Source organism: Penicillium expansum (assembly GCF_000769745.1).
Source record: "Penicillium expansum strain MD-8 chromosome Unknown contig309, whole genome shotgun sequence".
Taxonomy (NCBI): domain Eukaryota; kingdom Fungi; phylum Ascomycota; class Eurotiomycetes; order Eurotiales; family Aspergillaceae; genus Penicillium; species Penicillium expansum.
In genome coordinates, this window is record NW_015971368.1 from 123,939 (window position 1) to 151,356 (window position 27,418).

Genomic DNA, 27,418 nt, shown 5'->3' on the forward strand with positions numbered 1-27,418 from the left:
ATTAGACTCCTGCGTTGTATCGACTTTTATTCGATCATAGAAGGGAATCTTTATTTTGTTTAGAATATAACAAACACATTGAACAGGTCAAATTCTCATGTACGATTTGTTTACAATAGGATAATCTACGGATGGAAAGAAGTGACTCTTAAGACGAATGTAGGGTTAGATTGATCTATGAAATCGAATATCTAAAACCCGGATGGTGGTGAATGCATCTGCACAAAATCAACTACCATGTGGCAGGATGCTTGAAGGGGTCTCGAACCTCCAAGGGAACTGTATCCTCAAGCGTATCGGCGACTCTAAAACCAGCGACGGGGTCAGTATCTCCCACCAGGGTGGCAATCGCGGTGAGGAACAGAGGCTGAAGAGCGCAGCAAATTTGATGGAAGAGAGTGTCACCGATGAGAAGCGAAGCCTCAATGTAGCCGGGTGTCAACTGAGAAAGCTCCCTAAGCTGCTCAACCACGTGAAGGCGACGACCAGGGTCAGTGCGGAGCTGCACAACCTGGACCTGTAGGAGATCAAGGTAGTAGCTGCGCTCCTTGCGGTAAATACTGTCGGGGTCAGCGATAGTCATGGTGGGTGATGGAAGTAATAGAAGGTTAGTATTGATCTGTGAGGGCTGTGAGGGCTGTGAGGAGTGTGTTGGATACACTGTTGCTTGGTAAGAATATATCGAGGTGGGATCCAAGCTATTTATGCTTCTCAAGTATTCGATTTTGAATACTCGATGAAGCCCAGCTTGGAGGATGAGAACAATAGAAGTATAAAAGATCCTTTGTTTATATCGTGCCTCCTTGGTCCCCGGAGCAATCCGAACACAAAGGCCATTGTAGTCTCGAAAGGGGGGGAAGAAGTAGGGAAAGCAAAGAGACAACGTCCTTTATAACCATGAAGAACATAGAGTAATTCATTCTCATCAGGAATCATACTCTGCATAACATGTGGGAGTTCATCGTATAGATGAGCAAAGTTATCGAAATATGAAAGGATACTAAGGTATTGCTTGATTTGATGTCGCTTGACTATACAGGTAATGTAAAAATAGATGTAATTGAACAATAGGAGTGTTTGTGGCCTGTTGAATGTACTTATTTTCATCTCTACTAAGCATGAGTCGATGAATATGTACTCCGTTCCAGTTGGTAATTGTATAAACGTATACTTCGATTACCATGCTTCCCCTGTAAGCTTCAATGGAAGGTGAAGCAACCGATGACCAAATTTCGAGGGAGAAGGAAGGTGTCCTGCTCGAATGTTGATCTGCAAAGACTGGTGAAGCAGCTTAGGTGCCGCCAATCCTGCATCACGTTCATTTCGCAAAGTCACAAACTCTTCTTCGCTGATACCATCTTTCAGGTGTTTGTTCAGCTTCTTGTGATCCTGGACGCTCACCCAAGGTACAGGGTCACGTCCCTCCGGCGGATAATCATGACCTGTCCAGATCTTGAAGTGGTCAGGGAGGCTTAGAAGCTTGCGGCCCGATCGAAAGAGGTCATTCGCATCACCACCGGGGAAGTCACAGCGTGCCGTGCCGATGTCCACATGGAAGAGAGAATCACCGCAGAATAGATTATCTGGAAAATAGTTGTGAGTAAAGTGCGTAACAAGGGTGTTATTATTGGTAGACCATTACCTCCAATCATGTAACCAAGATGATCTGGGGTGTGCCCAGGTAGATGAATAGCCTTTCCTTTCAGGTTCCCAATAGTAAAGGTCTCATCGTCATCGAAGAGCGTGTCAAATGTGGCTTTGTATTCCTCTTTTGGGACACCATAGGTCTCGGCGAACAATTTTTGCACTTGTTCAATGCGTTTGCCAATGCAGATGGGCGGCTTATGACCTTGATCCTGGGCAAGACGTTTTTGAATATAAGATGCGGCAGACAAATGATCTGCATGAGCGTGCGTTTCGAGAATCTTGTCAATCTTGTAGCCTTTTGCTTTGATGAAAGAGAGCAAGGAATCGGCTGCCTGGGTGGTCACGGCCTGAGTGGCAGGATCATAGTCCAAGACTGGGTCGATGATGACAGCTGTTGATGTTGATGGATCGGCGATGAGATACTGCCATGTCCCAGATGTGGGTTCGAAGACATCGTGAATCACAGGCTCAGTAGATCTAGTGGATGCAGTACTATATGTGGCTCGATGTGGGATTAGATGGTTTGTAGGGATAGAAAATGAATGTGGCGAGAATGGTTGGTTCCAGCCATGAACCGGTTGGCTTGCTTGTGATTGACGAACTATCCCCCTGATTGAAGTGTCGTTCCTTGAAGATTTGGGGGTATGAGAAACACCTGTTTGTGCTTGTTGGATATGACGCAATTGTCTAACGTCGGCCAGCATTGAAGTTCTAATGGGCCTGCTAGATCCCAAAAGATCTGACGACCATTGCCGGCCGATGCTAGATGATTGCTGGCGAATTCTGAACATGATATTCGAGATTTGATGAATAAAAATTGGTGAGAGGTGCAAGAGCTGTCGTAGTGGTTATACTTGAAAGGCTTGGGTCGGCGACTCGGTGAGCATCGAGGTCGCCGCTTAATGCTCGCCGATTGAAAAGAGTCATTATGGACAACGTCCAATGGATATATTCGGATTTTCTTATCACAAACTGTCAAATTCGCATATGAGCGAAGTGCATTGTTTTAGAAATTGCTAGCGCTTTAATCCTTGATGTTATGCATCTTAATGTCACATCAAAATCGAGTCATGCATAACGCCACATGCACCAGCGATTAGTCCCTAAGGTGAGAGATACTTAGAAGGAAAGTGAAACATATCTGAACTAAAACATGAAACATCCAAATGAATTGTAAATATGTTCCTTTTCGTCCTTTTAAATGAAGCCCGAAAGTATTCGGCGAAGAAAATCCGATACTCCCCGATATCGGAACGAGTTAATCCGAAATCACGACATCGTAAGTTCCAGCCCTGAAGCTATTTTAGGTACTTCAGCGCTCTTTTATCATTTGTCATTCTTCACCTTATATTCGAAGATGTTTCAGCGTCGCACAGTAGTTGCTGCCAAGCGCTCCGTCGCTCAATGGAGGAGTCTCGCAACTGCGTCCCCCGTGAGCTCCGCACGAAGCCACAAAATCGTAGTTGTCGGCGGTGGTACTGCTGGTCTTTCCATCAGCCACCAACTCTTGAACTCTGGCAAATTTGCGCAAGATGACATTGCTGTGATTGATCCAGCTACGTGGCACAACTACCAACCCGGCTGGACACTGGTTGGCGGTGGCCTCAAGGACAAAACGGAGCTGCGCAAACCATTGAAGAGCTTGATTGATCCCAAGTTCAAGTTTTATAACGAGAGTGTTGGCGCCTTTGCCCCCGCTGAGAATGCGCTCACCCTAGAGAATGGTGATAAGATCAACTATGAGCATCTGGTCGTCGTGCCCGGTATTAGCATCAACTATGGCAGTATCAAGGGTCTCCCTGAGGCTCTGGCAGACCGGAACTCAACTGTTTCGACAATCTATAGCTACGACACTTGCGACAAGGCTTTCCGCACCATTGAGAACTTCCGTGAAGGAAATGCCATTTTCACCCAGCCAGCCGGTGTGGTCAAGTGTGCGGGCGCTCCGCAAAAGATCATGTGGCTTGCGTTGGACCACTGGAAACGAGCTGGCCTCTACAACCCTACCAACCCCGCTGATTCACCTGTCAAGATCAGCTTTGCGACCGGTCTCCCAGTGATGTTCGGTGTGCCCAAGTACAACGTCGTCCTCGAGCAGATGCGCAAGGATCGCGGTGTTGAGGGATTGTTCCAGCACGATCTCCTTGCCATTGACGGCAAGTCTGCCATTTTTGCCTCTCCCGAGGGAGAGGTCGCCAGACCATTCGACTTGTTGCACGTCTCCCCCAAGATGGGTGCTTATGGTTTCGTCAAGAACAGCGCTCTGGCTAACGAGGCCGGATTCGTTGATGTGGACGACAACACCACCCAGCACAAGAAATTCCCTAATGTTTGGTCTGCTGGTGATGCTTCCAGCTTGCCCACATCCAAGACCGCTGCAGCAGTCACTTCCGAGGCACCGGTTCTCGTTCGCAACCTTTTGCAGACCATGGAGGGCAAGGAATTGGATGCTTCTTACGATGGATACACCTCGTGCCCGCTCTTGACCGAGTATGGCAAGGTCCTTCTCGCTGAGTTCAAGTATGGCGGAGTTCCCAAGGAGACATTCGGAGACTGGTTCGGTATTGACCAGGCTGAGCCCCGTCGTTCATTCTGGTACCTGAAGAAGGACTTCTTCCCCTGGGTATACTTCAACTACATGATCAAGGGTAACTGGGGTGGACCTAAGGGCTGGCTATAGAGGAAAATGAGAAGGCCGTGTATATTATCCCTGTCGCAAAATGATGGAACCTCGATGTTTTTTAATGATGAGGGGTTAAAAACAGAAGTATAGAAATCCTCGAGTCAACAATATTAACAGTTCGGAGTGTTTTCAGGTCAATAGGAAGTTAATTTTGGTAGTGTTGTTGTTACGACCATCAGGGCTGTTTTCACATGCAAGTCACATCACATTCACGTGACTATAGAACCGATGACGTAGTTGCTCATCATACCGATAACTATCGATCAGCAAGTGAATGCTCAGGTGGAATTGTTCAATGACTTTCTCGTCCTTCAACATTTAAATAATTTACGATGTCTCTAGCACAGAAATCCAAGCTCTTGTGTTATATATCTTCTCCATGTACAACACTCATTCCGATATTTGGGTTGTGAGTCGCACCTGATCAACTCATCTCCAGTCAAACTAGGTGCTTTCCTACATTTGACAAAGGATACACATTTTAGAGTTCAATCGCTAACTCGGTTACATTCCTCGATAGGCAGGTGCGTTTGCTGCAGTCGTAGTCGATTTTATCGTCTACCCCTTCGACACACTCAAGACTCGTGTCCAATCCCCAGACTATGACAAGGTCTTCAAAAATGCACACACAGGAGCAGTGCGGCGCAATGTACTCTTCCGAGGATTATACCAAGGGGTCTGGAGTGTGGTATTATCAACGATTCCAGCTTGTATGTATTCGCTCTTGTTGATGAACGAGATACAAGAAACATCGCAGCTGACGATCATATCTACTTGATCTAGCTGGGGCATTCTTTACCACATACGAAGCTGTGAAGAGCATTATGTACAACTCCTCAACAGAAGCCACCACCGGTATGACAAATGGCAAGAGGACTCTCCCCGATGGCTCTCTGAACAGTCTTCGCTTGCCGTTCACACACTCCCTCCCTACTCCCATTATGCATGGAATTGCCTCTTCAACCGGGGAGATGGTATCGTGCCTCATGCTCACGCCGGCAGAGGTACTAAAACAAAATGCGCAGATGATTCAAGGTTCCCAAACAAACCAATCCGCCATGCGACAAGTACTTTTGCGATTTCGACGTCATCCTTGGCGCCTATGGAGTGGGTATACAGCATTGGTTGGTCGAAACCTCCCAAGTACAGCTCTACAATTTCCACTCTTTGAGTATGTGCGATCACACCTGATTGATCGACGGAGACAACGGAAAGCGGCTCGCAGCAACACCAGCCGACCGCCATCGGAACAGTCAGATCAACTAGTCGAACGGGCCGGCTTGACGGGTATAGCTGCGGCGTTTTCGGGGACCATCGCGGCGACGGTGACTACTCCAATTGATGTAATAAAGACCCGCGTTATGCTTTCGGCAAGTGATGCTAGCGCTCCTCCTCAAGATCGGAGTAGTGGGGCTGGTGCTTGTGGCAGTGAAGCGCCATCTTCGGAGGTGCGGACAAAGAACAAACCCAACAAATCTCTCATTTCTGTCGGTCGCAATATCATACGTCATGAGGGCATCCGTGGCTTGTTCAAGGGCGGACTGATACGGGCTGGTTGGACGGCGATTGCATTGGGCCTATATCTCAGCCTCTATGAAGGAGGCCGGTTTTATCTGGAGAATCGACGGAAAGAGCGGGACCGTGTCAGTGGGAAATTTCCAAACCAAGCTGTTGAAGGCGAGGAGGTCGTTTAGTGAGAAGGAACTTTGGACTGGTAGACCCAATCTGATATGCTTTTCTGTACAGTATTTTGATCTCTTGATTTTATTATCATATTTTTTTCTCCGTCAGACGTTCAATGAAAGATTCGCTAAACTCGATATTATGTTTTTTACGTTAACTCCAGGTTTCTTCGAGTATACAGGGGATTTAAAGGAGACGCTCCGCTAGTACTTTAGCTGACCTTTAACCTAGAGTAATACCGGAGCTTAGAAATCAGTAAACTTTCCATGGTTCTATCGTTAGAGAGGCTATAGGACATCCATGGATGCTATAAATAAAATTATAAACCTCTCTAACTTGTTCATAGCTCTGTCATATATAGTCCTAAATACGTAGTGACTACATACATAGAGCCCCAGAGAGATACTTTCTTCCATTTTCTACCTTTCTATCAATCTTTATCTTGGTCTTTGGCAAAATTTTCAAATCGCATCTACATTAAGAATCATTCCAATAATGTCTTCTCCTGACGACACATATCAGCTCTGCCTTTTCTTTATCGTCGGGGGTATATATTCGATGGTTGGTTTTGTCATCGGAAGCCCTTGCTGATTGGTATTGGTATAAATGGCGATCTTCTCTCCATGGTCCCGATTTAAGCGCGAGGCATGATCAATCTTCGCGAGACGAAAATATTCACCAAAGCCCGTATAATTATGACGAGCTTCCAGCACTTCGGTTCAGACAGACATCAAAGTGTAGATGTCTAGAGCCTACGGGACCTCGAAACTCGGAAGTCTAACCGTCGTGCCTTGGGTTACTTCTGCTGTCAAACTTGAGACATAGCTACAGCTACAACAAGTCTCTAATGACTAGAATTATCAGGCATCTATTTTATATCAAGTCTTAGCTATACGTTGGCTTCGGCTTTTATTCAAGTTTTTGTACTTTACTTTGATGAAACCATGTCCTACAAATCAAACTGGCTTTTTTGCTTTACTTTCCTTGAATATAAGGGAATTTCTACGACGGCGTATAGCGCTCAAGGTCGCTCTATAGTTCTATTGTATTAGCACAATGAAGCTTTTTGCACTATACGGCAGGTCTGAATTGAGACCGGCAGAAGGATGAAAACTGCTCCAAATTATTAGTAAAATTGACTAATTAAGCAAGATACCATACCTAAGTAGGTACATATTCTACAAGCTGTTTATGACACACCTTTCACGATATGCGAGAATACGATTTTTTCATTCCTCGCGCTATCGTCGCTGCCAGTCAAAAGGTGTGGATGCTCGCCTCACAATCTTCCATCATTGACCCTTGTAACCCAGGCTTGAGAAAAGGATCCTCCTTTGTTTTCCAAGGTTTCTGTCACCTCCCTTTGATTCTATTTTGAAAACAAAGTGATTGGCTAGCAATAAACAAAGAAAGGCCCATTTTGGTGAATTACATTGTATTTTAGTCTCTCGAGGCCGTGCTTTAATACAGAACAAAAGTCAGAAGAGGACAAAGAATATCTTTGTACTCAATTATAATTGCATGACCAGGCCTTCAACTATATAACCCATGTTCCCACCTTACTTATTACTGCAGATCAAGACACTACTAGTGTATTTCAATTATCTATACATTCAAGCGATTACAAAATTCAATCATGCCTAACCCATCTAAGTACCAAGAGCTGAACATCCCTCTTGATACTGACGAAAGCTGGGATGCAGACGACGAGGACTCTGGTTCAGAACGCACTTTGAATGCTTTTGACTTTGCGCCGCTATCGATAGCACTAGGACCAAACCATGAATCTCGCCGCTTATTTCGGTTCACAGTCCGCCGCGAAGAAGATAAGTGCCTAATTGCGTCGGGTAGGTCTGATGGCTGGATCGACGTCTCTCATTTTCTCTGGACCATGTGCGCTACACTTGCTGATGCAGGCACCGATCGCGAATGGACGGCGACTTTCGAAAAGTGGAGACCCCAGTGGAAGAAAGTCCAGGCGCAAGTGAAGACATTCGGATTCACTCAGTTTTCCTCTGAGATCCCTCCTGCACCTGTTGATCTTGCGTTGGTCCAATTCTTTGGGTCCACTCTTGACGAATCAATCAGGGAGTTTGAGATTGAGCAAGAGGGCCCGGATGCTGTCTCTGATGGCCAGGATATCTGGACCCTCTGGCGACACATTATTGAGACGCCTGCGGATCAGATTAGAGAGTTCCATGTCACCCTCAGAGGTACTGCGAGACTCGTTAGCTCTCAGTAGATTGTAAGATGCGGTGAGCATTTGCATGTGCGAAAATGATCATATGTTTCCAATTCTATTTCTTTCCATCCAGACATCCATCCCTTTACTCTCAAAGTTATATATAGACCACAATACAGTTTCATATGTCATATTTTACTTCGTAAAAATATGCTATTTCCACGTAGCCCTTCAAGTGCCTTTAGGTTCCGAGTAGACCAAATGCGTAGATAAACTTGAGTTGATCACACCAGTCTTGGTCTGCTTACGGAATATATATAGCCACACCCGAAGACCCTATCAATGGCATTATTAACTTTTACAAAGGGCGTCAGAGCCCCTGATAAAAATGTTACAGGAGCCCATATCATTACATAAGATTAAGGGATTTGTCTAACCTCCTACACGACTCAGTTCAGGTCAAAAACCTCTCTGGAGGATCTTGGGAGATTAGAGTTCTCAGGGTTCCGTAGATCACCTGAGTACCCGATGTTCTGCCACTGTTCACCGTGTAGAAAAAAGAAAAAAATTAAACAAAGCTGTCGGAAATCACCGGTACTGCAATGTATTGTCAAAATGACAGATGTGTATGACTCTAACTAACTAAAATGACAAGAATCCCCTATTTGACAATTTGCTGGGGCATAACTGACTAAGCTTAATATGCAATTTGTATGGGGCCCACTATCATAGCGGTCCATGTATTTTCCGAGGTGTTGAATACTCGGGTTCCCAGTCATGTATTGTAACATAGCTTTCGACAAAAGCAGCAAAGTAAACAAGCGCAACTGACACAACCAATCAGAAGGTTCACTCACATATCATATTTGAGACGTCACTTCTCGCTGCTACGCTGAGAGTCTCGATTTTTAGTACTTGGTGGTATCAAAATTGAATTCATCATCTTTCTTACACCCTTCTTGTGTCGGGCGCACCTTTCTACATTGGAGTTCAGCCCTTTCCCGTCAACGCACACCCTTTCCGCGCGTCTTGCCTTGTTTTCTGAACCCTCCTCGCCCTCCTATGGCAAGCATACTGATAGATGGGCTTATTGTGGATGCTATGAGAGATAGCCAAGTCTGAGAATGCTACATAATTAGATGATTTGTTGCGAGGAATCCCTTTATTCGATGAAAGCCCTACTTCTGAAAAGAAAGTCCCGGTCTATAGAAATATCCCCAGACATGATATCCTTCCTATAGCACTCCGCAAGCCTTATAACGATGTCAAGGCACTCGTTACAACTAGCACCATAAATGGAGACCGGAAATGATATGCAGAATCCCCTCCCCTGGTGTATAGGCCCGGAGTCGACTGTGAACTCTCCAATCTGAAGACGCTGAATGACAAGATTCATCAACTCGTTGTCAGAACATTGACGGTCCTTGTTTGAGAATCTCGCTGTAAACCACAGAGTGCCTCGGAAAAGGCCATACTTATCGATGGTAGGAAGGCCGTTACGGAGAAATACGGTTCGTGTGGAAGACATCTTGGTTCTCTAGTAGTAGCACCAGGACGTAAAAGTGGCTAATAGGGGAGATGAAGATCTTCCTGTTTTTTCCCCTTTGGCTAAGGCTGTGGGGGTGGATATAGATAGGCATTCAAGCAGTGAGATGAAATGTATGGATGCTTTCTTTGACTTGATTAGCAACAAGGCCTTTCATTTGTCTCCCCTTTTGTTTTGAGATTTTAAAGTAAAGAAATAAATCCAACGCTTTGTTATTGTATGCATATAACAAGATTGAAAGCGCGAAACTAAGTACAAAGAATTGAAACAAAGCCACTGCAATAAACAAAGGACAAAGACTTTGTTCACATCTCATTCAAGGACACTATCAGCTGAACTATATAAGGGTCCCCATTTCTGTTGCTTTTTAGGAATATTCCATTTGCTCATTCCATTCCTACAGTCCATCCAGGACATACAAATTAACCATTCTCGCTATAGATACATAGGTCTTATCAACCGCCGACATGCCCGAACGCAAGCAATCTAACCGATCTGGAAAAGCTCCTAGTGAAACACCCAACAACGGCTTTACCACTGAACGCTCGGTTGGTGGCGAGCGTCGTTCGATCCGCCACTACGACGATGGTCGAGTATCACAACGTGAGAGTCCTATCCCTGGCCCCGTTCGAAAGCTAACCCAGAGCAAACTCGTCTCCAGGACAAACAGCACCAGCACTAGCACGGTCCTCAAAGCCAAGGCTGCTCCTAAGCCCAAGGAACCGGAATACCAGTCCCCAACTGTCGCTGAGATTGAGAAGCTCGCCGGTGCTGTTACTAACCTCTTCCACCCAGAGCGCACTACGCCATTTGACAAGCCTCCTCCACAGCCGGAGAGCCCACAGTCATGGAGCTCAGACAGCTCCTATGGCATGGTTACCCCACCCTTCCCTGTAGCCTCCCCTACTCCTGAAGACTCACCCGAACTGATGAGCACGGACGTTTTCCCCCTTCCAGCGACTGCCACCCCTGATGCCTCGGTCGAGGATGCTAACCCTATTTCAGCACAGTGGGGCCAGATGGGCGGGAAGACCCGTGGACATTCGGATATTCACGACTGAATGGATATGTAGTAGTGGCGATCCGGACGAGTGGCTACTTTGGGGCTAACAGTAATTTTTGAACAATATAGGATCAGGCAATAGAAAGTTTTTTTTTTTCACAAAAATGTATAATTAATGTAGGAAAGTAGAATGTAGGGAGTAGATAGGTACATATTGGGATATCCGTAGATCCGGATTACTATCGTATGACTGTGGTTCCACTGTGGCTCTAGGGTTCAGGTGAAATATTCAACATTGATTGTCATGGTCCAAATTAAAGAATGCTGAGAATAATAATTGGCAGAGTGAGCAACTCAATTGCTATCTGGACAAAACACTTTTTCAGATGAAGTTCAATCAGCCACAAAAATTGAGGCACTCCGAAGCCCTTCAATGAACTTCCAAATGCAGCAAGTCCCGGAGGGATTCTGCCTCCTCCACGCAGCTCTGCAATTGTCGATCCACGTTTCTTTGTCGCAGAAGGGATGATTGTTTCCAATTTTCCTGGTAAAAGGCTTGCTTCCGTCAATATGAGAGTAATAGACGCTGGCAGTAGCCCGAAGAAACGGAATGCAAGCATGATGACCACCGCAAAAATCTCGGCACCGGCGCGCCTGTTTGTAGAGATTGGCATTTCCTCTATGGGAGAAATCATTGACCCTTTTACTAGACTTTGAGCCTCGTGCATCAAGGCTTGGCATATCCCATATGTGAAACTGGGGGCTGCTAGGTGGATCCATTGTCTTTGGTTTGCATCTTCTGTCAAAGCAAAGAGCCGATGTCGATGTGTTGAGATAGTAGCACAAGTCCAGATTAAATGAAGTTTGCATAAGAGAACAGAGGAACAAGCATATGCAAATGGTGTCAGCAATTCATGTCTGAAAAGTGAAATTTCCAGGCAAGCTCTGATCGCATAATGAGTAACCTGGTAGACAAGACCCATCACAAGCGCACGAGAGAAGGTGTAAAGACTTTGTGTGGCACATATGCGATGTATGGCCTTGTAAATGGACCGGAAGGCCAGAGGCCGTTTGTTGTGCTCCCTTTCTTGATCCGACAAAGCCCTATCTGTCCGAGAAATCTCAAGGATCAAAGATGTCGCTACTACATGGCCAAGAAGATAACGAACCTTGTCAAGAATCGGTTAGAATCAGTTAATCTCACTTCAATCCAGAGCAGAAACATACTAAGCTAGAAACCAACAGCTGGCTAGAAATGAGAGCGAAGGAAGAAAATGTGAACTCTTTGTGTATGGTCGTGGAAAGGGAAATATCATTGAGTTGGCTTAGCAGATTTCCATCTCCTCCTGGGCTGATCAGAATGTTCAAGACCCGCGAGGGTGAACTTGCAAATACGATCTGACTCAAAGTAGGATGCATTCCGAATGCTAATTGGAGAGAAAACTTTCTCCACGAGTCAGCTTAACTAGATAAGGAACCCTGCAGTGAAGAAACTAGGGGCACATGGGGGTCTTGAAAGGTAAGCAGGTGGGCATTCAATTTGCAAGGGCTCTCATGCTAAGGAAATTAGAGCAAGATAATGGGGGGCAAGACAGAGATGGGCTAAGATGGGCGATTGGTTGAACCTGTGCTTTATCATATGGAGGCCAGGGGAGAATAGGCAAGTTCTGGATACCCAAGGCTTAAGAGTATCTCATGATGTTCACAGATAATCAACTCCAGTCCATTCCGTACTAAGATAGATAGTGGAGCTCTCGTCGGTCATAATCTCACTTTTTCACATCTTCTGTTGTAGTCGATGTAACATGGGGGCGATCAGGGGTTCTGCAGGATTTTGTCAGTCCATTCCGAGATGTTTGCATTGTTTACACCAAAAACACTCCAATCAATCCCTTTCGTTTCCTCTTTTCTCTTCCTCTACACTTGGAATTATAAATGAGATTCACTGCTTTCTTTGAGGATCTAGCAGGTAATATCCAACGGGTTCAGAGGAAGAATTTAATCTGACACTCAATTCCACCATCCGTGTCAGCTTCTTATTCAAGCTAGTGGGGTTCAGAATCCGCCCCCAATCTTCATTAAGGGACTTGTTTATGCTGGGCAATAATAATTTCCACTGCCGTTGACCAAAAGAAGCCCCGCCAAGAAATTCTTGGAAGCAGCTAAGCATTATTTGGCTATGAAAAACGCTGCTGCCTAATATGGTGCCTTGTACCTGCTTACTCCGTACGGAGTACATGTACTCCGTAAGCTTATTGAAATCCTTTCCAGGTTGAGCTAAGTAAGGGTCCTTCGGCTGACTGGAGACTTCCATTTTGAGGATGGCTCTCTCCGGTGGCTCTCACTATGTACTCTTGGGGGCTGAATGATCGCAATCTCTCGACCGACCGGCCTGCCAAACTTTCTCGATGTTATCAAACACACACTGTCGATACTTGTCGATACTGCGTAACGTACCTTGATGATGCATATTCCGGTGGTTAAGCAGGACAGCAATTATAAAGCCTAGGACGCATTCTGGGTATTCTCGGGGGTGACCTGAATTGCGCCAAGTCACGCTAGCCGGGAACAAAGTAGACTTCCGGCACTAAGGGCGCTGCATAATGCCCGATTCTTCTAAGTCTGACAGCTTCGGATCACAGTAACATTTTCTATGGAGAAAACATGTCCGTGACAGCGAATCAGCATAACCTCAACGGGAAAGCGTCTATATCTACATATCACCTCGTATCGAGACTGATAGAAACGGACGACACGGGAGCAAGGCCAAATATAAAAGGCCCCATGTACACCCGTACAGAGCACTGGAAAAAGAACACGAGAACAACCTTTCCTTGATCAGCTAAACAATTCTGACTGTGCAATCCTTCTTCGCTATTCGATTTCCTTCTCATTCTCGCAACACGATGTTCAAGGGACAATCCATCGGTGCCTGGGCGCTGGCTGTGCTAGCCACCACCGCACAATGCCAGCAGCTCAGCTATGAAGACAGCGTCACAGCTCTAGCCTACGGCAACGTGGCTACCGAGAACTCTTCCGAGGGAACGGTATGGCTCAACGTTACTGGGTTTGCTGCGGATAAACTTCCACACATCCAGAACGACCTCGGAATCCACACTTTGGACAATCTCGAGACGCTCACTACCCTCGCTGGCCTTACACAAGAAGCCGCGAAGCAAGGCCAGTGGGGAGACATTGTCTACTTGTACAGTGCCTTCGCGATGAATGGTCACGGCGAGTATCTCAATGCTTCGTCTGTGGAGATGCAGGAGTCACTCCTCGACGCTATCACAGATCAGGACAGCGGCAAAGTCGATTCCACCCTGGCCGAGCTTTACGCCAGTACCTCCAGCTCAAAATTCTTGGCTGAAGCCTTCCAAGGTCTCAAATCGAAGACAAGCCCCCAAAGCAAACGCTGGGTCAGAGAAGTTTGTTCATCTGCCCACCTCGCTGTCAAGAACTCTTGCCGAAGTCTCCTTGAGAATGTCCGAGGTAATGCTACGTGGAAGTCGGGCAGCCCCCGGAGTATCTGTAAATACGGCTGCTGCATCAGTTGGAGTGCGAATGCCACTTTCCAGATTGAAAATCTCACAAATGCTGCGAACTACTGCATTAACGCGTGTGGCACTAGTAATGTCAGTTGTGAGGTCTATGGTGTCAAGTTGCAGGGAACTCTCGTGGATCAGTGTTTGAGTAACAGAGCAACTGGTTGCAGGTAATGAGGGATCCATCGGATTCTTGTTCAAAACCGAACCTGTGTGGAGGGAATTACATTCCTGAGATATTGTCAAGGGGTTGATTGAATAATTGATAGTTAGTCATGCAGTTCTAGCTGTTAGTTCCTGTTTCAAGTGAATATCTTTTACTTTTCCCTCTTTGTTTCCCATTTTACTTCCAGATCAGATATCTTTCACTTTATTGTGTCTGGTTTATTTATAAATTCCTGTTTGTACCTGGAGTGTATAGAACCGCGCTAGTCCTAATAGGGTTAGTGTGATCCAATATTGGCCTCAGGTGTCTAGGATCTGCGTTTGATCTACGTTTGTCCCGTCACTTTTAAGACGACAACAACCTTCACTCTTTTCCTTTTCCCTGTTCTCACAGTCCGCAATATCTCATCGTGTTTAACCTCGATTTCCACTCTAAATATGGACAACGAGAATGCAATCCTATTGAAAGAGCTCCATGGCGACCTTGCTCGAAAATACCGAAAGCATGCCGCCGTGGTCGAAACCAGCTGGCAGTCGTTTAGCCCCAGTCAACGAGCAAAATGTTTCAAAACTGGAGCTGCAGATGGTGCTGTGTTGAAACACCCCTTGGATCGATCTCTGGGTGATGTGTACAAAATCATACCAGAGCTGAATTTGCGCGACCTCACATCCGGCCCAGACTTCCTTTTAGACCTCCTCAAACATCGAACTTCCACATCTCTATTTCAACAGTACTGTGAAGGCTCCAATGGCGGTCCCGGAGATCACGCTATGATCGAGGAATCAGTGCGCACACGGGGACTCAAACACACCAATCCCTTTAAAAACTGTTACACTATGTTCCAAGGCGACATGTATGCCACGTCTTTCCAACTCATGGCGAAAGAAGCCTTAGCTGTTTTTGAACCAGCTATCCGCGCTCGAGTCTGTATTCCTCAGTCGATTGGAGAGTTTATTGTCCAAAGGCAGACCTACACCTTGCAAATGCTCAATATTCTCATTGACGATATTCTGGAGCAAGGCTCGCAAACTCGAGCCCAAAAAGCTCCAACAAAGAAGAAGACCACTGAAGACGAGGCGGCAACAGCTCTGTCAAAGCTAAATATCCGGGCCCCTCGGAAGAAGCTTACACTTTCCGACCTGGTCACTAGTGCTCGTGATCACCAAGACACACTTGAAGAGTACCTCGTTTTGCTCTCCACTGAGCCAATTGTGCTTGCTCACGCTGTGAATATTTGGTTCTTCAGCCGTCCAGAACTTGTTCCAGACGAAAAAGGACGCCGCTTGCCCGTTCACACCGATAAATATATCAGTGCTGCTGTTTTGGAGGCTATCCACAGTTCAATCCAAGGGGCTGCCATCTGGAAATACATTGCTAGTCTCCTCGAGCTGCTTGAGAAATCGGCCGAGGATAAAGCCTGTCGAGCTATTCTTCTTCAGGAGATCTCCAACGTATGTCAACTGGAATTCACTCGTGCGCAAACTCTTTTCAAGCGCCATGTTCAGAGTGCAACGGGATCTAAGTGGTTCAAGCGCACTTCCAACATGTATGACAGCGCCAGGAATCCGCGCGTTGCCGTAAAAGGCAAACCGGAAGACCTTACCGTATCTGACCCACAGCTTCATTATATGTTGCGTCTCTGCCAGCCAAAGCTTACTGTTTCCACTGCCACAACCTGGATCAAAAAGCTCAGCGAGCTCCACGAAACCCATCCTCGGGAGCGGGAAAAGCTGGAGGAAAGAGAGGCCGACTCATTGGGCGACCTAGCTATAATTATTGGATTCATCCAGGACTTGTCTTCTGTGATTCCCATTCCTTCCTTTTCCAACAACAAAGGGCAAATGTTTCCCTCTAAATCACTGGAGCTGGAATCTGAGCTGAACCAGGTCAAGGATCAACTTGACTTGCTCGATTTCGTTGTTCCCATCGACAACCTCCTAGAGCCGGGAGTGGCCCGTGGAGCTCTGAAAAAGCTAGATGAATTCACCATCGAAAAGTCCGGCACAAAAATGGGGTTTTTGTACCAAGATATGCTCGCGGACTGCCTATCTGGTGTTCAAACTCAATGTGATGAAGCCAAAGTGAAATTGGCGCAGGGATTGAAGGCTGAATTGCCATTTGCACCAACAACGACACCGGAGTCGACAGCGATCCGGGTCGAACAGCGGAAACAAAAAGAAAAGACACGTCCCTCACATTCATCTATCTACGAGATCGTTACACCCGCAGAGCTGTCTCATCCGCAGGAGCCACCTTCGCTACCGACCTTCAAGATAGACGAGTCAACAGCGGAGATCTTCTCAAGGTTGTTTTCCAAATCCCAATCGCGTGGCCCAGTGGCCTGGGCGGCTTTCGCCGAAGCGATGGCGAAATTGGGATTCTCCATATCCCCAAAATACGGGTCTGTATACACATTCTATCCCCCAGATAGCATGACGGCGAAGAAGTCGTTCACGGTGCACCGACCGCACCAATCAAAGATTGAAGGATATCACATTCTTATGATGGCCCGGCGTTTAAGGGCGTTGTATGGATGGGACGAAGATACTTTCCAGGTCGAATGAGTCAGTGGTTCTATGGAGTTCAGTCCGGGTCTCAAATGGAATCAAAGAAATTCATAGCCTTCAACATAAATTACCGTTTTGAATTATAAAGATAATCAAAATGAAAAATTTTTGAACGCATATTAATGAATGGATACTCCGTACTCCATAGTATACGTTTAATGCTCAAGTAAGAGAAAGACTGCAAAAGCTGTGGTGGATGTTCTTTCATTTTTGGGTTCCTTCCCATCCTGACCTTTCCCTTTGCCTTTGCCTTTTTCACTGCTCTTCTTCTATCCTCCCCTGTTCCCCTCCTCTTACCCTTCCACCTTGTGACCTTTTCATCCCCTCAGTCCCTGTTCTTTGCTCGTTTATCTACCTACTTCCACTGCAATTCCAGTGCACATCTTTCTCACATCTCTCATACATCCTAAAGTTTCAGTCAGCTACACCCAAAACCATGACGATTACAGAATCCCACAGCCGAAGTTTCGAGTTGGCTGATCCAGTATTACTTGAGAAGATTGACAAACTTTTCGCCTGCAACGTGGGGGAGTATATCAGTCTTCCCCAGCTCGTTGTTGTTGGCGATCAATCCAGCGGTAAGAGCTCGGTCCTCGAGGGCCTGACCAAATTAAACTTCCCTCGAGACAGTGGGCTGTGCACGAGATTTGCGACCCAAATCATCTTCCGTCGTGACAGTAACTTGGTTGAACGGGAGATATCTGCGTCTATAATACCTTCATCTGATGCAACTCCAGAGGAGGACCAGAAGCTGCGGGGCTGGAAGGCCTCCGCTCTTCAGTCACTGAACTCTCAGGATTTCGGTCATACGATGAAAGAGGTATTATGCTTATATGAAATGTGTTTTGGCATTTTGCGCTAACTCTGGCTTGCAAGGTCCACGAGGTTATGAACCTTTCTTCATCTCATGGGGACCAAAGGCCGACCTTTTCCAACAGCGTCTTACAACTGGAGATTCGTGGTCCGAATGAGAATCACCTCAGTGTCATCGACGTGCCTGGAATCTTCAAGAATACAACGCTAGATCGAACAACGAAGAACGACATTGCGCTGGTTAGGAATATGGTCCTTCGCTACATGCAAAACCAACGATCTATTATGTTAGCTGTGGTTCCAGCAAACGTAGACATCGCTACACAGGAGATTATTGAGATGGCTAGTGAGATCGACCCGGAAGGAGGAAGAACCTTACGAATTCTCACCAAGCCGGATCTCGTTGACAAAGGAGCCGAACAAAACGTGATCCGGCTCATCCATGATGGGAATTTGAACGGGCAGCTGGGCTGGATCCTGGTTCGAAATCTCGGCCAACAGCAACTTCAGGCTGGTGATGTGGATCGAGATGCTGAAGAAAGGCTATTTCACCAAAATACACCCTGGAATCGCGTTCCGCCCGAAAATTACGGGATTTCCGCACTGATGGTTCGACTGCAAGAGCTCCTGACATCCAACGTCCGCCGCGAGTTCCCATCGGTATGCATGAGTCTCTATTGATGTGAATAAGGCTGCTAATGCTTTGCTATTAAGGTGCGCTCCGAAGTGATCAAAAGGCTGAAAGACTCGAAAAGTCTTTTGCAATCTCTGGGAGTTCAGCGAGAAACAGCAGAGCAGCAGAGGCGGATTCTTCTAGATGTTGTGTCGGGTTTTCAAGAAATCACACAGCAAGCGCTGGCCACAAATTACGGAGTCAATGACATGTTCGATGAAGACAAGGACCTACGACTAGCGACACTAGTCTCACTCAGAAATGACGTGTTTTCGCATAACCTCGCGCATTATGGTCACACCTACACTTTCCGCTCGAAACCGGAGGAGACAGACGACAGCGTTGATGATCGTCAAGAAAGGCGCAACGATGCAGCCGATACTGAATCCCAAAATGTCATGCAGAGCCGGAAAAGCTGGGACCCGACTCGAGACACCTCGGTAGAGGACCTCGGAGAGATCCTGCATGTTTCTGAGCCCGTGGAACCCTCTATCAAAGGGGGTATTCTTCCTTGGATTGAGGGTGTCTACTCTAGCTCTCGGGGCTTTGAAATTGGTACATTCAACCATACGTTACTGTCTACCCTCATGAAGAAACAGTCGGTCAAATGGTCGATTCTTGCGCGGGGCTACATAAGCGACATCATTAGCGTCGTTCATGCCTTTATACGCAAAGCACTCGAAGTTGTGTCCAAAGATCTGCAGATTTCCTCGAGTATCATGTCCCTCCTAATGGACGACCTTATCGAAAAATACCAGCAGGCCATCTCAACGGTCGACTTTCTGTTGAGAATTGAACGCGAAGGGACTCCAATTACCTTCAACCACTACTTCAATGACAATCTGGAAAAATGGTCAGTTAGCTGGATTTCTCTGAATGTGTTATGGTTTTGGCTGGTTGCTAACCTCTTGCAGTCGACAAAAGCGATTGCATTCGACTATGGCCAAAAAGTCTTTCAAGGATTGTAAACACGGAGAGGTCGTCCGACTGAGTGACCTTGCACACCAACATCACATGAGCAATGTTGATCATACGGTCCAAGACATCCAAGACATCCTCGATTCGTATTACAAGGTAGCTCGCAAGAGGTTCGTTGACAATGTGTGCATGCAAGCATCAGATCATTACCTAGTCACTGGACCCGAGGCCCCTATGAAGCTGTTCTCACCGTCGTGGGTCAATGATTTATCCAATGAGAGACTGGAGGAGATCGTTGGAGAAGGGAGGGCGTCGAAGCGCAGACGGCTGCAGCTTCAAAAAGAGATTGATGACCTGGAGGCTGGAAAGGCAGTTCTACTGCGATAATTGAGGTTCATTGATAGGATAGTCCAGAATATGAATTATGTTCAAGTATCACGAAGGTCTTTTGTTAAGAGAGTATTTCGATGGTATGAAAATGTCGCTGGTCATATATGGAAAAAGACCATCTAAAAAGATCATCTGAAAAGACCTTCTGAGAAAGGCTCCCAAAATGACTCTCAGAAGCACTCCGAACAGTGCTACGAAAAAAAATACCAAACGGACCCGACACAACAACTCTTATTTCTACTAAATATCATACCCGACATACGTTTGGCTAGATCTACGTGTAACAAGCATGATCTTTGAAGCTCATATCTACAAGGCACAGTTAGGATAAAATAATTTCTATTGGCATTTCACAACAATTCATACCTCCAATTAAGCAGCCTAGAACCCAGGCTCCGCCAGAATGTTCATGATAATGAAATGGACACACATGTCGCATTTTGAATTGATAGCGAGCCTCGAAGCCAGTTGTGGTAGTCTCAGCTGCAGCGCACTGCACATTTTCGGAACCTCGACCTCGTAGAACTGGGGCGGCTTTGCCGTGACGCAGATATGATCCTTCGCCTCACATGCCATGACAATCGCAGTTTGAGTAAGTCGATCCAAGTATTCAACGGCATTTTCGCGTATGTTCACTTTCACTTCTGTGATGGTTTCTGACTTCGGTTGGTGTCTGATCAGTCGGGCTTGATCTTCGAGCCAGGAGAGGAAGTCGGAGCGCTCTTTTTGGAAGTCGCAGACGGTACTTGGTTCGGACATTCTGGGTGTGGGGGGAATGGGACAGCCGACTGAGTAAGTGATGGTTTTGAAGTGTGGGTAGGTATCGGGGTTTGGATGGCCTTGTAGGTTTTGTCGTCGAGGTTGAGAAATGGAGGGTTCATGGGTTTGGGTGTGAATGATGGATCGAGCTTGAGACTTGGGGAGATTGACCTGGTGAAGTAAGACAGTTGGAAACGAGGTATGGGATGCATATAGAAGATTATTGGTACCTTGATGAGGTGGGATCTGGGGATATTGAGACTTATCCAGCTCGGAGGAGGCATTTGTGAGAATGAAAAGAACGCATGTTTCTCGGAGATGAGAGTATAGAAGAAATGAATGATATTGACGTGGTTTACTTCACATCTGATAGAGAGAGAGAAGAATATCAAACAGGCGATTGGTGACGACTTCTGGATTAGGCGACACTCTTCACCTCTCAGAATAATTTGTCTATTGATGTCTAAGGTCATTTGTAAATTGATACCAGCGATATTCATGGATAGACTACCAAAAATACATAACAAGACTGCATAACAAAGAATCCAAATTGCGTATATTGCTGGGTCATAGTATCATATGAGCTTCATACATGTCGTCAAATCCGGTCTGTCTTGTGTTTCATCACAGATCTCGTAAATAACCCCCCAAAAAAAAGTAGAACAAAAGTAACGCTGCAACCGATATATAAAAACAAATAGAGCAAATTGCCACCACACGAGGATAGAGAATGCCGAATTTCTGGTTTACAAGTTCGTCAATTTGCGGAACCAACTGGGCTTCTTAGCCCCAGAACTCAGCGGCGGAGCATCTTGTCGACTCCCTGGGTGGGACCTCATCCCACGATCGCGTTCATAATCGCCACTTCCAGAACTGCTCTTCACACCCTCGCGACGAGACCCACGATGCCGAGAACGAGCATCTTCCATCTCTTCCTCGTACTTAGCACGGCGCCGGGCCTTACGGCGAAGAGCGCGACGGGCTTCCTCGTCCGATGAAAGAGAATGGGCATTACCTCCGTCATCAGCCGCAAGAGGAGGGAGATCAATAAGAGTGGGGACGATTTGAGGTGGCTCCGGAGGCTCATCGCTTTGCGAATAGACCCATGAAGAAATCTTGTCTTTCGGACCCCCGCCACGGTTCAATCCACCAGTCATGAGTGGTTCCCGAATTGGCTCAGGAGCGACCTTAGACTTCCTACGACGAGTGTTCGGTTCTTCAAACGCGCGAGAGCTACGAGCCCCGCGACGATCCACCTCACGTTCATCGTGATAGACCTCGTCTGGAATCCGTTGCTCACGTTCACGACGTCGGCTCGCTCTCGCGGCCATCATCTCCTCTTCACGCATTCGCCGACGCTCGCGACGTTCAGCCGCCCTAGCTTCAGCCGCTCTAGCTTCAGCCGCGGCTTCAGCCTCGGCTTCACGAGCTGCCTGCTCTTCTCGAGCACGACGTTCTTCGCGCGCAGCTCGTCGAGCCCGCTTTTCTTCTCGCAACCGGTCTTCTTCCCGTAGTCGTTCTTCCTCTTCTTCTTCCCGAGCACGTTGTTCGCGTGCTCGTTCTTTTCGCCTCGCGCGCCGCTCCTCTGCTTCCCGAGCTTCGCTTTCCCGAGAGTCGGAAGGTGCTTTGCGGGATCCACGTCGCGCATGGCGTGCTGCGCGTCGAGCTTCTGCTTCATCGTCCATCTCGCCGCCTGCTGCTACACCGGCGGCGTCAGTCACGAATCCTTCAGCATCGGTATCTGGGCGGACAGATCCTCGACGGCGATCTTCGCGGCGTGATCTGCGAGCCCCGTCGCGATCCATTTCTGGCGGGTACCGTCCGTCATCGTCGCGATATGAGCGAGATTTCCGTCTTTCGGGCATCTCTGGGCGTTCTGGGCGGTCTGGGCGCGTGCCTTTTCTTAGAGAGTCGAAGAGTCCCATGAATCCACCGGACTCTTGTTTCTTCGGCGGGGCTGTGTTGGAGCGCTTCAGACGACGATCTCTTGGGGGCGCATCGACAAAGGCCATATCGTCGGGTCCGGACATGACATCTGGGGTGGGGTGTGCTTGATATGGATCGACCAGGACAGCATCGTCCTCGTCGTCAGGCCTGGGGCGCGACTATAAAAGATCCTAAGTTAGTACAAACGACATAAAGAATATTGCGGTCATCCCGACATACATGTCTCTTTGACTTGCGCCTTGAGCCCTTAGATCCCTCCCTAGGTGAGTGACCCTCGGCATCCTCCATGTCAACCATAACAAGGTCATCATCCTCGATCGCATATGGATCCCGGACTGTTTCGTAGGCGGGAAGTCAGCGAGGATAAATCAGATGTGAGGGGAAAGTACATACCTGACTTCCGCCTGTCCGTGCGCGGTCGCTCACGTCGAGACTTGGAAGCATCCATGCCCATCAACTTGGCTGCTTTATCAGAAACCTCAGGCTTCTCGTCGGGAGGTGCTGGATCAGTCAGTTTGTCATCTATATCAAATGACGGACGCCTAGATATTGGTTTGGACGAGGAAGCAGGTTTGCGAGTTGATTTGCTTTTGGACTGGGGTGTACCCAGTACCATGTTGGCCAAAGCCACGCCACGTTGGTTCTTGGAGGATCGCCCCTCTCGTTCTCGCCGCTTCTCCCGGTCAGACGCAGAAGACCTTTCCACTTCTGGCTCGTGTTCTTTAGCTCGAGGTTTTCGAGTAGACTCTTTTTTCTTGGGAGATTCTACTTCCTCTGGGATTTTGGGTTCCTTCTTCAACTTCTTTGGAGGCTCCACTTCCTCTTGGATCTTGGGTTCCTTCTTCAACTTCTTTGGAGGTTCTGCATCCTCTTGGACCTTGCTTTCCTTCTTACTAGACTTCTTTGGGGGCGGCGCGGCGCCCCAAAAGCCACCCCATGAAGAGGTGTTCGTATTCCGTTCAGCTCGCGCTCGGTCCTTCTTGGAGGGTTTCGGAGGCTCTTCGGCAGGCTCGGGTGGAGGTATTGGGGGAGCACCTTCGCCCTTCACTTCTGGCTCCTCGGGTACGGGCTCTGTGTCTGGTTCGGCCTCGGGTTCAGGCTCAGGCTCAGGCTCAGGTTCAGGTTCAGGTTCAACTATTGGCTCTGGTTCTGGCTCTGGAGGTGGTGGGGTTGGCTCCCTGGCAGCCGCTGCCGCTGCCGCTGCGGCTTTCTCAGCTTCGGCCTTTTTATACTTCTTGAGTTCCTTTTTCGTCATTTTTGAAAGATCCGGGGCGGGTGGCTCCGGTTCCGGTTCAGGCTCGGGTTCAGGCTCAGGCACTGGTTCTGGTGCCGGCTCGGGCTCGGGCTCAGGTTCAACTATTGGCTCCGGTTCTGGCTCTGGGGGTGGTGGAGTTGGCTCCCTGGCAGCCGCTGCCGCTGCCGCTGCCGCTGCGGCTTTCTCCGCTTCGGCCTTTTTATACTTCTTGAGTTCCTTTTTCGTCATTTTTGAAAGGTCCGGGGCGGGTGGCTCCGGTTCCGGCTCAGGTTCGGGCTCAGGCTCAGGCTCTAGTTTGGGCTCAGGCTCTGGCTCTGGCTCGGGTTCAGGTTCAGGTTCAGGTTCAGGTTCAGGCTCGGGATCATCTCCAAAGTCCGGGAAGCTTCCGGGAATAGAGTCCTTGGAGACTTTCCTTTCTTCAAAATCAAGACCTTCCGCTTTCTTAGACTTGGATTTTGAGCTCTTCGTTGGAGCGGGCTCCTCTACAGAAGGTTCAGGCTCTGGCGCTGGCGCTGGCTCTGGCTCTGGGGCGGGTTCCGGTTCGGCCTTGTTTTCCTTGGATTTGCTCTTCGCGCTAGCTTTCTCTGCCTTTGCCTTCTCCTTCTTGGCCTGCTCCAAGGCCTTGATGCGTTCGGCAACACTGAGCTTGGATGTCTTAGACTTAGATATCTTTTCGGGGACAGGAGGCTCAGGTTCGGGTTCAGGGACCGGTTCTGGTTCTGGCTCTGGCTCTGGTTCTGGCTCTGGTTCTGGTTCTGGCTCAGGCTCAGGCTCAGGCTCCGGTTCAGGCGCTGGGGGCTTGTCGCCAACATCAATAAGCAAGTCTTCCTCTTCTATAGGTTCGGGTTCTTCTTCTTTCGCCTTCTTCGTTGATTTACTTTTGCTCGTAGAGCCCCCAGTCAGTGTTGACCAGAAGCCTTTAGAAGGCTTTTCCTCTTTGGGGGCTTCGATGGCTTTCGGGGTCTTCTTTGCACCCTTGGAGGTCTTAGGGGCTAGTTCCGCCCAAATGTCGTCGGTATTGTCGTAAAAAGCTTCCGGCTCTGGGGTCAAGCCCTGAGAAGGAGGTGTCGGCGCGCGTGGGGGAGGTTCTTCGATATCCTTGCTCTTCTTCTTCTTTTTCTTGTCCTTTGCTGGCCCCCAGATGCCCCAGGATTCCTCTTCGGCTGGTCTCTCTGGTTCAGGCTCGGGCTCTGGTACTGGCTCTGGCTCTGGCTCAGGCTCAGGCTCAGGTTCTGGTTCTGGTTCTGGTTCGGGTTCAGGCGCTGGTTCCGGCTCCGGTTCGACAACCGGTTCAGGCACTTCTTCGGGTGGCTGATCTGACGGCAGCTCGAAATCCTTGCCGGGAATCGGAAGGCCCCTGCGCACTAATAGCTTCTCTCGCTTCTTGCGTTCTTTGGACGATATCTCACGCCAATTCGCGTACAGAGGCTCATCTGGTACCTTTGGCGGCTCTGGTTCGGGTTCGGGCTCGGGCTCTGGTTCTGGTTCTGGTTCTGGCTCTGGTTCTGGCTCTGGCTCTGGCTCGGGTTCAGGTTCAGGTTCCGGAATGAGTTCTAGCTCAGGTACTGGCTCGGCCTTGCCTTTGCTTTTCTTCTTCTCTTTTGAGGAAACACCCCAAGCAGAAAAAGCATCAACTGGCTCTGTTGCTTTCGCCGGTGGTTCATCGATAATAGGCTCCGGGTCGGCTAAAAGGTCAATCTTCTTTTTCTTCTTCTTGTCTTTGGTCTTCACTGGAACGCCCCAACCCCAGTCAGTATCTGCCTCGGGTGGTTTATCAGTCTCCTCAACTACCGGTTCGGGTACAGCCGCAGCTACTGCCGCTGCCTCAGCCTCAGCCTCCGCCGCAACCTTAGCTGCTTCTTGCTCCGCTGCCTCCTTTGCTGATGCCTCCTGCTCTGCTGCCAGCTTTGCTGCAGCTTCGTCCTCGTCTTTGTATTTCTTCTCCATCTCCTTCTTCGCTTTACGCTGCTCTTTCTTGGAAAGATTTAGATACCAGGCTTCCTGTGTGAAATCGACCCTGGGTGCAGGCGCAGGTGGAGGTGCAGGAGCCTCAGGTACGGGCTCCATCCCGTTTTTGTCTTTGCTCACATCCCACCCTCCTCCCCAGTCATCTTCTTGCTTAGGTTCGGCGGGTGCGGATCCCAAGTCAAAATCAAAGTCGCCAGTCTTCTTGGAGGGTGCTCCCCAGGGGTTGTTGTCTTTAGATGTGTCGTTGGGAGGAGGATCTCCAAGAGGATCAAGCTTACTACCGGTATTCCAGTCCTTGCCCCACCCTCCGAAGCTAAAGCCAGTTCCGCCAGTCTTGGGAGCCGGACTATCGAAGTTCAAGTCCAATTGCGGTGCTCCGTTATCCAGACTTATGTCCTGGAACCCCCCAGGGGGTGCAATTTCGCCCTGTAATTTTACTTAGACGCCCATCTTGTACATTGGAGAAGGATGGTCTTACCTTTCCTTTCTTCTTTTTTCCTACATTGGTGAAGGCAGCCCACGAGTCATCGCCCCCGCCCCCACCGTCATCCTCAGCCCAGCTAAGATCTTTGGCAGCAGAAGCTTCAACGGCCTTTCGTTCCTCCTCCTCCTTGGCTTGTCTCTCTTCCTCTTCTTTGGCTTTTCTTTCTTCCTCTTCTTTGGCTTTTCTCTCTTCCTCTTCCTCTTCCAGTTTCTTCTTCTTATCCTTCTTTCCGCTTACATTCCATGCGTTCCAATCGTCGCCGCCATCTCCCCCATCGCCTCCTCCAGCGCCGCCTGAATCTCCGCCAGCCCCAGCATCGCCGTTGGAATTGCCGTCACCTCCATCAGCTCCGCCTGCCGGTGGGGGCGGCGGAGGTGGAGAAGGAGAAGGAGGCGGCGCTGCTTTCTTTCCTCCCGCGGGTTTTTTCTTTTTATGTTCCCGAACACCGGTAGGATTCTCAAAATCGATCCGAACATCCAGCATGCGATCTTTCAGCAACGAGGATGACGGTTTATGCGATTTTTGATGAGTCTGTGGCGTAAGGGAAATAGTAGTTGATTTGCGCTGCGCGAGTGGAGGCAGTGCGGAATATTCGGGAGGGAGGTCATGGATCACATCGTCGTAGGAAGGCGGAGGCTGGTCGTACGACGGTGGCTCTGGCAAGCGAGTCGCAAAGTGAGAACTCAATCCGGTGACCAAATGTCGTTTTTGGTGCACCCAGTTATCTGACCGGCAAAAGCCCGCCAGCTTAGTTGATAAAGTGGTCCAGACCTCGTCGAGCAATTTCTCCTCCATATCCGTGTTCCGTGTGTAGTATGCGACATCCTGCGCGATGCTGGTCTTCCCCGCGCATACGCGATAAGACCCCTCAATCGCTTCCATGTCGAAAATTACATGCGCCGAGTTCACGGCCGGTCCGATCACTGATGTGGCAACTCAGCGATGTCGAATAGCGAACGCATCGGTGGGTGGGTTGTATTCGAGTCCTGGTGGGGGATGTTGTCCCAATCGATAACAGACGGTGGTTTTTTCCGCGCGGAGTTGTGAGAGTGGGATATAGGTGTGGTAAGGTTGCACGAGCGCTTGTTGTGACACTATTAAGCAGTATATCAAGTCAAATTCAAGTCAGATAGCCTCCCTGCACGACCGGCGCGAGTTTCAGGTGTTTTTGGATGCTGATAAGTGATTT

At 48.3% G+C, this 27,418-nt stretch overlaps 10 protein-coding genes across 10 annotated transcripts; 7 read left to right on the forward strand and 3 right to left on the reverse strand.

Annotated features, from left to right (window-relative positions):
* Positions 1-232: 232 nt before the first annotated feature.
* Positions 233-2,351, reverse strand: PEX2_090590 (MBL fold metallo-hydrolase; the record flags this gene model as incomplete). Its single annotated transcript, XM_016746329.1, has 3 exons — positions 233-560; positions 1,181-1,583; positions 1,643-2,351. The coding sequence occupies 3 exons, from the start codon at positions 2,349-2,351 to the stop codon at positions 233-235; spliced, it is 1,440 nt and encodes a 479-aa protein (XP_016597118.1).
* Positions 2,352-3,004: 653 nt separating this feature from the next.
* On the forward strand, positions 3,005-4,327 carry PEX2_090600 (NAD(P)/FAD-dependent oxidoreductase; the record flags this gene model as incomplete). The annotated part of the gene is made up of 1 exon (XM_016746330.1): positions 3,005-4,327. The coding sequence occupies one exon, from the start codon at positions 3,005-3,007 to the stop codon at positions 4,325-4,327; it is 1,323 nt and encodes a 440-aa protein (XP_016597119.1).
* Positions 4,328-4,709: 382 nt separating this feature from the next.
* PEX2_090610 (putative mitochondrial carrier protein) lies at positions 4,710-6,024 on the forward strand (the record flags this gene model as incomplete). The annotated part of the gene is made up of 3 exons (XM_016746331.1): positions 4,710-4,739; positions 4,851-5,040; positions 5,114-6,024. 3 exons carry the CDS (start codon positions 4,710-4,712, stop codon positions 6,022-6,024), a joined length of 1,131 nt encoding a protein of 376 aa, XP_016597120.1.
* A 1,625-nt stretch (positions 6,025-7,649) lies between these two features.
* Positions 7,650-8,255, forward strand: PEX2_090620 (uncharacterized protein; the record flags this gene model as incomplete). Its single annotated transcript, XM_016746332.1, has 1 exon — positions 7,650-8,255. One exon carries the CDS (start codon positions 7,650-7,652, stop codon positions 8,253-8,255), a length of 606 nt encoding a protein of 201 aa, XP_016597121.1.
* A 1,953-nt stretch (positions 8,256-10,208) lies between these two features.
* Positions 10,209-10,802, forward strand: PEX2_090630 (uncharacterized protein; the record flags this gene model as incomplete). Its single annotated transcript, XM_016746333.1, has 1 exon — positions 10,209-10,802. One exon carries the CDS (start codon positions 10,209-10,211, stop codon positions 10,800-10,802), a length of 594 nt encoding a protein of 197 aa, XP_016597122.1.
* A 2,848-nt stretch (positions 10,803-13,650) lies between these two features.
* On the forward strand, positions 13,651-14,463 carry PEX2_090640 (uncharacterized protein; the record flags this gene model as incomplete). Its single annotated transcript, XM_016746334.1, has 1 exon — positions 13,651-14,463. The coding sequence occupies one exon, from the start codon at positions 13,651-13,653 to the stop codon at positions 14,461-14,463; it is 813 nt and encodes a 270-aa protein (XP_016597123.1).
* Positions 14,464-14,892: 429 nt separating this feature from the next.
* On the forward strand, positions 14,893-17,019 carry PEX2_090650 (uncharacterized protein; the record flags this gene model as incomplete). The annotated part of the gene is made up of 1 exon (XM_016746335.1): positions 14,893-17,019. One exon carries the CDS (start codon positions 14,893-14,895, stop codon positions 17,017-17,019), a length of 2,127 nt encoding a protein of 708 aa, XP_016597124.1.
* A 439-nt stretch (positions 17,020-17,458) lies between these two features.
* PEX2_090660 (dynamin family protein) lies at positions 17,459-19,813 on the forward strand (the record flags this gene model as incomplete). Its single annotated transcript, XM_016746336.1, has 4 exons — positions 17,459-17,842; positions 17,899-18,495; positions 18,550-19,361; positions 19,423-19,813. The coding sequence occupies 4 exons, from the start codon at positions 17,459-17,461 to the stop codon at positions 19,811-19,813; spliced, it is 2,184 nt and encodes a 727-aa protein (XP_016597125.1).
* A 384-nt stretch (positions 19,814-20,197) lies between these two features.
* Positions 20,198-20,575, reverse strand: PEX2_090670 (uncharacterized protein; the record flags this gene model as incomplete). The annotated part of the gene is made up of 1 exon (XM_016746337.1): positions 20,198-20,575. The coding sequence occupies one exon, from the start codon at positions 20,573-20,575 to the stop codon at positions 20,198-20,200; it is 378 nt and encodes a 125-aa protein (XP_016597126.1).
* Positions 20,576-21,321: 746 nt separating this feature from the next.
* On the reverse strand, positions 21,322-27,111 carry PEX2_090680 (uncharacterized protein; the record flags this gene model as incomplete). The annotated part of the gene is made up of 4 exons (XM_016746338.1): positions 21,322-22,680; positions 22,742-22,857; positions 22,916-26,171; positions 26,224-27,111. The coding sequence occupies 4 exons, from the start codon at positions 27,109-27,111 to the stop codon at positions 21,322-21,324; spliced, it is 5,619 nt and encodes a 1,872-aa protein (XP_016597127.1).
* Between the last annotated feature and the right edge of the window lie 307 nt (positions 27,112-27,418).